General features: G+C 37.2%; 1 protein-coding gene across 4 annotated transcripts in view; it reads right to left on the bottom strand.

Moving 5' to 3' along the window:
- Positions 1–3,024: 3,024 nt before the first annotated feature.
- ETS1 (ETS proto-oncogene 1, transcription factor) overlaps positions 3,025–11,149 on the bottom strand; it is a 188,587-nt gene continuing 180,462 nt past the window's right edge. For 3 of the 4 annotated variants that reach the window (XM_023499550.2, XM_031960917.1, XM_003764399.4), the window contains 2 exons: positions 7,450–7,568; positions 5,945–6,160 (listed from right to left, as the gene is read on the bottom strand). In XM_023499550.2, the coding sequence (XP_023355318.1) occupies positions 5,945–6,160; positions 7,450–7,568 (335 nt within the window). Of the gene's footprint in view, positions 6,161–7,449; positions 7,569–11,149 lie in introns of all 4 variants that reach the window. The other variant, XM_031960918.1, reaches the window with a different exon arrangement.

Below are 11,149 nucleotides of genomic sequence, written 5' to 3'. Positions count from 1 at the left end.
TGGTAAGGAAAATTTTATATCTTTATTTCAAAATCATTTCTTTCTTTTGTTATCATATAGAATTTAATAAATGCTTTTCATTCATTCATTCTCTGGTGTGAATTCCATTGTTCTTCAATCCCCAGCTTTTGGTAATAGCAAGTGACAATGACATTTCAAAGGAACTGAAGATTCTCTACCAAGTCCTTTACCATCTTCTCCATCACATCTCCTATCTCAAATTCATTCCTTCACCCCTTCAGAGCAGCAAACACAGCAACAAAACTATCAAAGTGACAGGCAGCTTTTTTAGCACATCCCATCATCACCACCACTTCAGTGCTTCAATTGGTCCCTGCCTCTTTCTTGAAGAACACAGAATTGTTAGTTGTCTCTAGCCCTCTCCCAACAGAATTCCTGACACAGACACTCCCCCCCCCCCCCCACTCCCCCAACCTCCATCTCAGTTAGAGAAACCTTCTAAGCACATTTTGTTTTAAGAGTTAGGGTTAAAACAGGCACAATGCGGGATAGCAGATACATTATTTCAGAAACCCTCCAAGCTCAAATCCTTGAGAGAGAAAGAAACCTGCTCTTATTTACTCAGGGGTAGAGTTGTTCATATGTGGCCTCGGGTTCTGCTGAAGATTTGAGGTTTTGCCTAGTTTTCTAGCTGAGAAATCAGAAATACAGGGATGTCAGGCACTTTCCCCAGGTCACCCAGTGGGTGGTGGCTGCTCAGCTGGGATTTAGAGACCAAGATTCTTCCCAGTTACTAGTCAGGTTCCCTAACCACTAGACCACACAGTCAATGTTTAATGTATGCTCAGCAAACCTCAAATTCCTGGATTGGAGAAACAAGATCTTCCCAAAACAGAGCTCTTTTTGTGAACAATTTCAGCCCAAATATGTATGTATGTAAATACATATGTGTGTATATGTCCATGCATATATCTGTGTATAAATATACATATGCTTATACATACACATATTCCAACAGTAGGTTGGGATTCATGAACACTGGTATTAATTATCAGCATTTAACTTCTACACTGAGAAAAAAAAAATAGAACACTACTACCTTGGATTTTATCTTAGAGTCCTTTTCTCCAGAGAGCTCAATTTTCCTAGTAAACAAAATTGAATTCATGTCATAGCACATCTGCAAGGAATTTGTAGGTAGATGCCATTATTCTAATTTACAACTAGCTCAGCCCAATAACTAGCACACAAATTTTTATTGAATTAAATTTCTTTGAAAGAGTTGAGATTTAAAAAGGTAGAAATCATAGGTCTACAGCCATACTATAAATGAATAGTGAAGAGGGGAAGAAGAAAGTAAATCTCTTGATTTCTAGACCAATGTATTCACTGGTAAATGAGTTTTTAACATTACTCAGGAATTTCGATAGAAAATCAAGAGTTTTATCTTATTTAAGTAGCTTTTAAATGTTTATTAACATGTTCTTTCCTCTCTGAATTTAGACCAAAATGTACTTTAGTGAGGATAGAAACTTTACAATATATTCAAGGATTCTGATTTCAGTGGTTTTCCTTACATTATTCTTGGGAAGACAGCTGCGGGGCAGTGAATACAGTACTGAACCTGGAATTCAAATACTCCTTCTGATACTTAGTAACCCTGTGACCTTAGAAAAGTCACTTCCTAAATGATAAGGATTGGAGACAAAGTAAATAAACTTTTGGGGGGCTATAATAACTCTTAAGATATGTGGACTATGATTTGTGCAGTGTGACATGGTGGGAAAAACTCTATATTTGGAATTAAAAGACAGACCTGAGTTTGAATTTTTGCTCTACCATTTACTAATGGTGTGACCACGAATGATTCAGTTTTCTGTACTTAGGGTTTCTCATATGAAATATGAAGGGAATAAGAATGGTTACACTAAGTGACCCCTAAAGATCACTTTTGGTTCTAAATCTATGGGGGAAAAATACTCACATAAAGTGAAACCATAGATTTCTGAAGCTCTGAAACAAAATTATTAAAGTTCCGATAGGTTGTCATGAAGTGCCTTCATTCCTGCATTTGCCTCTTGTTGGTCAAAGTGCACCTTTTTAATTAATTCATGAACCAGACAGGAAAAAATAAAGCCAAAGCCATATCATTATGAATGATTTTTTTTTTAATCTCACACAGTTTAAAATACAATATGAAATCAGGCTACAGTATATAAAAAACTCTCCAGCAAAATGATGTGCCAGCATCAGCTACTAAAACACATGGAAAAAAAAATCTCCCCCATAAGAAATGGCTTTTTTGCATTTTCTTAAAAAAAAAAAACACAATAAAACATAGACACGTACATCGCTACATCTCTAAGCTACCTCAGCTCCAATTTTTTAAAAAGCACCTGCTTTTCCTTTTTTTTAAATCTTGCTTTTAAAATTTCCACTTTTAAAAAATATAAATTATATGAAAATACAAGTTGGAAAATAGTCAAACACAAATATAACATTTCCCCCCTACACTTCTCAGCTTAAAAAAATTCTTATGTAAAAAACAACAATGTTCAATAACTGAGGCAGTATTCTTGGTGGAGATATTTCCATTACAATATATATATTTTATATTATATATGTATATGTATACATATATTTATTGTTCCTTGAAACTTCTTTGGAATGTAGACAATAATTCAACGGATTTATATAGACCCCAAAAGAGAAAGCAGCATGCACAGCATGACCAGAGTAGAGATGGTGTGTTTATCCACCACGAAGAAAAGGTAGGTTTAAGGCTCCAAAAACCCAGAGTGTTCAACACCAAAGTGAGGACAGGCAATACTGGGGGACATTCAGCTGTCCTGTTCTAGAGAAGGCCCCAACCTTTTGATGCTCCTTACAACCACTTAGTCATGGAATTGGGCTAAATTGAGGGTTATCCTTCTCCTAGAGAGAAGAGGGAACAGGAGACAACCTGAAGCCAAAATCCATTGACAGTAAATTAGACATCTCCATAAAAGTCAGGGTGACATCACTTGAACCAGAATTGCCCATCCCTCCTCTGGAGTTAACGTGTTTTTTTTTTTTTTTTTTTTTTTTTTTTTTTTTTTTTAAATTAAAGAAAAGCAAAAAGGTAACAATTCAGGTACATTTCCAGTGTATAAACCATCCACCTTCATCCTGGGATGGCCTGTCTTTTGGACAGAGAGAGGGAGAACAAGAATCTGAGCAAAAGCAGAAGCTGCAAATACTGAATATGGTGTCATTAAGGAGGGATTTGGGGTGGGGGTGAAATGGCCCTCATGGAAAGCAAGGTTTATACGGTCTAGGAACTACTAGGTGTATCAGCACTCTTTTATGTTTATTACACAACTGTAAGAATTATGGAATTGTCTGAAAAGCAGATATTTTCAGCCTAAATTCAAAAGGAAAAGGGTAATGAGATGAATGCATTTTATGCCAGGTTGCAAATAGCAAGCAAAGAGCTATGGTAAGCCACAGGTTCTTCTTTCCCCCACTTGTTGAAACAGGAAAAGACTGAACTGGGAAACTCATACATTATTTCAAAATTTTGCAGCACATGCAAGTAACACACACACACACACACACACACACACACACACACACACACACACACAGCTTTGCCAGTGACCAACAGGACAATAAAATGTAGGGGAAAGCAACATAGTCCAACTTGTTCCACCAAAAACCTCCCTGAGCAGCCCCAAAAATCACAATGGGAGCTTTTTTAAGGCACCTGGCATAACAGGCAAAATGCATAATGGCCTGACATAACTCCACTTTGTCCACTATTTCCTGTCTATACTTTAGCAAGCTTGGGTCAATCATGGGTTGATCACAAAGCTCGTTTTTTTTTTTGATGATTCAGACTTTGGGAACTGACCTAAGAGTAAGTCTTCTCTTTCCTAGTATATATACCACAAGGTAGTTTGAGCATCCAATTTATCACTGAGAGTCTAGAAGGGGCTGGCCAGAAATCAACCCATCTTGAATTCTTTTTTTTTCCCATTCACTTACTGAAAGCTAATTTTAAGTCTTCCTTTCATTTTCATTTTCTCCAATATCATTTTGTTTATAAAGTATTCCAACAAGGTACTTATCCTACCCTCAGGCACTTTTTTCCCTCTCTAGATGCTCATTTCCCCCCAATACCACATTTTTATCCCAGAATGAGACAATGGTTCTCAAGTGCCAGGCCAAAGTAAAAGAGATATGAAAAGCACTGAATTCTTGGGGTCTGGTGGAAGGGGGGAGGTACTCTCACAACACACAGTCTTTTTTTTTTTTTTTTTTTTTTTTTTGACTAAATCTAGTCTCCTTCCATCATGCTTCCTTTACTTGCAAGCCTTTCCTCTCCTCTACACCATCTATCCATCTTTACTTCTCCTATAACAAAATCACATATCCAAGGACCAAGCACTAAGAAGACATATACTGGCTACATGCTTAGCATCCCTAGTCTCAGCCAACTTCCGTTCTTTAAAGGAAAGCCTCAGGCTTTCCCCCCTGTGTAATTCTATACCAAACTGTTTGCTTTGCACTACTATCTAAACTTCTATAACTTCCCTCCTTGTTAAAACATGACCAGCCAAAATGGCTTAATTTAAAAATCTCCAGATCTTGCCCTCTCTCCTGTAGCTTCCTTTCATTCATCATTCAGTAAATTACAAATTTCTCCTTCCTGAGAAATGAGAGACAGAGGGGGAGGGAAAGAGAAGAGATAACAGAAGAATTATGTGTGATGATCCCAGTAAGGAATAGGGGAGTGGGGGTGCTTGGGTGGATGACTAGGACCTCAATGCATTCAGAACTCATTTCTCTAGATCTGATAGCTATCTTACATGCTATACCTTCAATTTTTTTGGATCTACAAATATAATTGAGAACTAACAGAGAATCATCTCCAAATTCATCTCCCCCTTCACTTTCTTTTCTACTATTAGGCCAGTGCTACTACAATTACTGCAGTTCCAGGTTACAGCTGTGAAATACATTCAGTTAAAAGACTTAATGATTTTCTTAGTTCTGCATTAAGTACAAACCCCAAGAGTCTGCTAATGGCAAATGAGAAAATAGATATGATGATAAGAAATATTCACGGGTGAGATTCACATGCACTGAAGAACATTTTTCCATCCCTGATACCCAAATCAGCCTTATTTTTCCTACATATACGAGTCTTAAGTTTTGGACTCCTGAATCTCAATGACAAAGCTATACTTTTCCAGTGGGGTCTATATAAACAGTTTTCTTTCACTGTGACTGAATTCTCAGCCGGCACATAGAACAAACTCGCACAGAATGTCAATACTGAGACCACCTTAGAGCTTAAGACGATTTTTAAGAAAAAAAAATACTGGCACAAAATTTAATAAAATAAATTTTAAACACAAAAAAGTTTGGTCCCCTCCCCACTTAAGTCCATTTTTTTTTGCTGCAAAAGCAGAGTAAGAGGCAAGGAATAAAATCCTTGTGTTTTTCCAAGGTCCATCCCCAGAACAGAATCTTCTATCCCACCCTTTTTGCCCTCCCAGCCCTTAAAAAAAAAAAATCTACCCTTTCAGTCTTTTGACTTCCTGAAGTGTCAGTTTCTTTTGCTTATTAATAAGGCCATAACTAAAGTGGCATATTTTCAATGAATGGTTTCTATAAAGGATTCAATATTGGAATCTCTTCCTCATTTAAACCAGATTCTTCTGGCTTCTATGAAGACCCTCCCTTCCCCTTAAAAATCTGTCCTTCTCTAGTTCAGAAGTCCTTCCTTGCTTTCTCTTGGTGGCCACACTACCATCAGTTATAGCTTCGGCTCAGCTTCCCACCCCTGAATGTAAAAACTGAGTTTCCTCATATCTGGAAAATAATAATAATAAAAAACAAAAACAAAAAATAGAACAATTTAAAATCAAGAGTCCGACTGATGCAGTTGATCTTTGAAATGCTTCAGCAAAGTTCTTCCCATTTCCTTCCATCTCTGTCACTCATCTGCATCAGGTTTGACGTCTAACATGGCATGGAGTTCCTCAGGTGTGTACCCAAGCAGACTCTGCAGGTCACAGACAAAGCGATAAACATAGCGTTTACCGGCCGTCTTGTGGATGATGTTTTTGTCATAGTAGTAACGCAGGCCCCGGCTCAATTTCTCGTAGTTCATCTTAGGCTTGTTTTTCCTTTTGCCCCATCTCCTGGCCACCTGGAAGGATATAATAGAATAAAAATAATTAAAACTGTAGTTTTAAAATGTGCCCAATGTGGGTAGCCACACTGATATGTGGCATGTAACATCATAAAGAATTGGGATGTACTTTTGAAAAAAATTCTCTCAGGTGGTGCCCACCTATTGAGAAATGGCTAAAAACATGATAGCATATGAAAACAACAGGATATTATTGTTGAACATAAAAAAAGAAATGGTCTGTCGTTCAGAAAAAAAAAAAAGCTGAGAAAAACTATATTAACTGATGCAGAGTAAACTGGGAAGAACAGGGGAACAACTAATGTCATAATATTATAAAGAAAAAAATTTCTGAAAAATTTGAGAACTCTAGTCAAGGTAATTAATTAGAAACTATGTTCCAGAGGCCCAAAGACGAAGCATCCCATTCATCTCCTGACAGAAATGTAATGGATTCAAGATTCAGAATAAAATGTGCATTTTTAGACACAATAAATTCAGAAATTTGCTTTATTCAGTTGTTGCTATTTAGCATAGGGGCTTCCTTTTACTTTATTTTTTGGTTTTATTTTGGGGGTAGGGGTAGGAAATGGGAAGGAAGGAAAAAAAAGTAAATGTTTAGTTGAAAAACTTATTTTTAAAATAAAATTCAGAAATGTTTATTAAAAGTGTTTTATTTTTTAAATATTAATTAAAAATTAAATTAAATTTTAAAAAAGAATTATAAAGTTAGAAGACATTTTGGTAAATGATATTTTTTTTTAAGGGCCAGAGCCAGTTAGTAGATTTTTGTTTTAGTCAGCAATGAATACTGATCTAAAAGAAGAGGGGAAACTAATCTAGGACCCTAATTAATGATTAGGGTGCAACACTTCTCAATTTGGAAAAAGAACAAAAGTAAAACCCCTATTCTGGCATCAATATTATTAACAGTATTTAATTATTTCAGGAATGACTTAACTGATTTAAAGAGGTAGGTAAATTCTACCATCAATATGCAAAGGTCTGAGAAAAATATCAAATCATTCACATGACTACAACAATATCCCTTATTTAAGATGGAGAAGAACTCCAAGGTTTCATAAACTTCATTTGGATTCATCATTTCCCTTGCTAGGCCTTAAATTTCTCACTTATAAAATAAGGGTAGGTAAGATGATCATTAAGATCTCTTCAAGTTCTAGATGCCATGATGTCCAAATGCTCAAGAATTCTTATCACTGGAAAAGTCCAATGTGGCATCCAGCTCCACCTAGTTCTTGCCCAGAGTTCTTTCTCAAAGCAATCTCAACCTCTTCCCTTCTTACCTCATCTGGGTCAGAGAGCTTGAATTCCCAGCCATCTCCTGTCCAGCTAATAAACGACTGACAGGATTTATCCGTGAGTAACTCCAGAAGAAATTGCCACAGCTGGATTGGTCCACTGCCTAGAAATACAAATAATTGGAAGCATTATACCACATGCATCCCACTTCTCACAAGTGTAACTGAATTGCAGAATTTTTTCTACTCCCCTCCTACTTTCCATTCATCCCCAGGATAAAACAAAGATATACCTGGTACAGATATTATAATCAGGTATGATTATACTAGGTGAAAAGAAAGGCAAAGTTTTCTTCCAAAAACTGCAAGACACATCAATGGCCTTATTGTTTCTGAATAATCTATATCATTAAATAACATATATAATGATTTATTTGTTTTTCGAGATTTACTGACACAGTATCTTTCTTGCTGTGATTTTCAAAAAAATCAAGTCACTATTTTCCATGAAAGAATGTTAGAATATGAGGGAGGGAGGATGGGATAAATATTTCTTTATCTTAGATTTGGCTTTCTGTCTTGCAAATTGGAAGGATCTCTATCATTAAATCACTTTCTTGAGTGTTAGACGTGACTCCATCTTCAATTCCCAGCACTCTACATACTAAGAAATTAAATGAGACATACACTTTTAGACATGACCAATTCAGAAATTTGTTTTGCATAACAATGCATAATTGTTACAAAGCTTCTTTGTTGCTGCTTTTCCTTCCTTCTTTCCTCCTTCCCTTCCTCCCTCTTTTCCTTTTCCTCTCCTTCCTCCTTCCTTCCTTTTATAAGTACATTTCCCACTGAGGAAATACTCTCAACTACTCTAGATAGCACCTGCCCTATGATCTAGTCTTAAAGCTGCCTAGAGGCTTTGAAAGATTAAGTGAGCTGGCCAAAGTTCTATAATCAATATATTGGCAAAAAAGGGCCAAGAGCCAGGTCTTCCCATTTCTGAAGTCAGCTCTTAACTCCTCTTTTTTAATATGTGGCAAAACTTTAATTCCATTTAGAAATTTTTTTTTCAAATTGAGGAGAATTTTTTAAATATTGTAAGCTATAATTCTTACTATTTTGTGAGAAGAAATTTAGAGTAAAATAAGGCAAAATAAAAAAAAAAAGTTTTCAAGATGTTACTTTACAACCCACCAAAAAAAAAAAAAAAAAAAACCTATAAATAAGGCAAGAAAGTTTACATAGGGTAAAAAAGACAACCAATACCTGCCTTTGAGGAAAGTACCTAAACACACTGAAGTCTTTCCCCATCAAAAGAAAGATTGCTGGTTTAAACGGAATTAATGGGTATATATAACTTTTTCTAGGGAAATTAATAAAAATCGCTTGAATACTCCCTGACCGAAATGCCAAACTAAAAGATGAGCAATCACAAAGAATTCCCAGAGATGTACCAGCAAAGGGAGGTGAGGAGGTCAGTCGTCCTTATTGTTTATTCTAGAACTTTGAGCATAACATGCTGTTACAGGTCCCACCCAACTCTAACATTCTTTGCTTCTGTGATTTCTAGAGGCATAAACATCCTTGGTCTGTGTGTGCTGATTTAAAGTGTGACCCATGGGGGCCTGCAAGGGAGTGCATAAAGGTTGATGACTTGGTGAGCCTCCAGACTACACCAAGGAATCTGGGGACTACTTCTTGTGCCACAGAATGAATCTGAAGGAAGAAGAAGAAAGCTTTGTTTGGTAGGGCCTGTGAGGACACCTTGTTCTATAGGACAACTCATGCATCCTTACACTGGGGAAATGCCACGAGGCAGTCAGAGGTGGTCCCCACAGGTCTTGGCAGCAGCTCTCCTCCTCAGCTATGGCCTTCTAAGGGACAAGAAGCCCCTGATTTGTTTTTTGTTTTTTGGTTTTTTAAAAAAGCAATTTATTTCCTCCACTCCATGATATCATCGAACTTACTCGTGACCACTGTGATTCTTCTCTACCTTCCAGGTCTCCACTGGCCATTCTCATACTAAGTTTCAATTACTTTCAAGGTTGAGTTTAACTCTCAGTTCCTCCAAGAAGCCTTTTCTTGTCCCAAGTGATCTCACCCCCATCAGAATTCATTGCCCTGACTCATTTGTTAACACCACTCATGTGTCAATAGAGCACAGACTGGCTGTGGCAGTCCCAACCCGTAGGTTCATTCTGACTTAACTCATCTATGGTTATCTAAGACGTTACATGCTTAGCTTTTCCCTTAACTAGACTCTAAGGTTGCCGAAGGGAAGGAATGCGTGCTAGAGCACTTTTATATGCTCTGTAACAACACCTTACAAAGTGTTAAAAGGAGCATTCATTGAACTTGACTCCAAGGAGAGATAAGAGAAGGTACTTTCCCTGCTTCTTCTCAAACCCAAAAAGTGTGAGTGTGGAACACTTCATACAAAGTCAACTGATGTTTCCTCCTCTTTTTTTTTTTTTTTTTCTTTCTTAGAAGAAATGGTTCTCTGAGCCAGAGAAAATGAAATATACAGGGGAAACATAGGCAATATAAAAAAAATTGTCAATTAAGTTCTCTTAAACAACAATAACAAAAAATGTGGCTAGACTATTTTAGAGCAAGAGGAATTTATTGCTTACTATGTGCCAGGCACTGTGCTGAGCATTGGGGGTACAAATACAAGTAAAGAGAAAAACCCTGATCTTAGGAAGCTTGCATTTTAGTGGGGAAAGACCAGATACAAAAAGGAAGATTGGGGATTTATCGCAGCAGAATAGTGTTCAGATCTGAAAAATTTAAATGATTCAAATGACACAACCAAGATGTAAAGTTTTCAGTCAAGGCTGTCATGGGCTTGAGTTAATTATGTAGTAGGAATGGGTTTGGTGGGTCATTAGGAGTTCTCATGCAGGTAGAGCCTTACTAGCAATGTAAAAACATAAGGTGAAAGGGATAAATTATACCAGAATGGGGAAAGGGGAGGCAAGACTGGGCTCCTTATAGCCCCTGAAGCACACTATTCATCAGGGTGGAGCAAGCAGAGTTGAATATGACATTTGGCTGGTGCTTGCCCCAACACAGAAAAAAAAGGGGGATTGCAGTTCAATCTCTGTTGGCATCAAGCCAGGGAGGAAAAAGAGTGAAGGTTATTCTTGCTGGTGCTGCCAGAACCATTTGTCAAGTCTTCCTGTGTGTACATGCCCTTTTTCCAGGAAACATTTGACCGCTTATATGGGTAGAATTGGGGGGAAGAGAAAAAGGGAGAGTCCTGTCTGGGCCTCCTTTCACGGAGATTTTTTTCCTTGCTCCAAAAGGACTACAAAAAGCTTTAAGTAAAGGCACTGAGGCTTCATTGCTTTCTCTTTTTTGCTCACTGAAGAGAAGAAAACATGAAAAGGTATTTTTACTCTTCAGAGAAAACCCATTGATTCTACAATGAAGAAATTTAGTTTGGAGAAAGAAATTTGCAATAGACAAACAAAGTCTGATTGGCCTCAGAATAAATCAGTAAGGCAAAAGCATTTACGGATCACTTTCTAGGTGCCAGGCATTGTGCAAAAAGAGCGGAGGATTAAATTAAAAGTAAACCTTGGTCAAAATCATGATGATGTCAGCATGCCCCTATTCCTCCACCCCCAAAAAGGCCTGAAGGTAGTACCGTGAATAGAGAACTGTCCTTGGAGCCAGGAAGACCCAAATTCAAATATGACCTCAGACACTTGACTTCTTTTACTTTTACCCAGTTTAT

Source organism: Sarcophilus harrisii, chromosome 3, assembly GCF_902635505.1.
Source record: "Sarcophilus harrisii chromosome 3, mSarHar1.11, whole genome shotgun sequence".
Lineage (NCBI taxonomy): Eukaryota > Metazoa > Chordata > Mammalia > Dasyuromorphia > Dasyuridae > Sarcophilus > Sarcophilus harrisii.
Note: the sequence above shows the minus strand (reverse complement) of the source record. Positions and strands in the feature narration are given on the sequence as shown.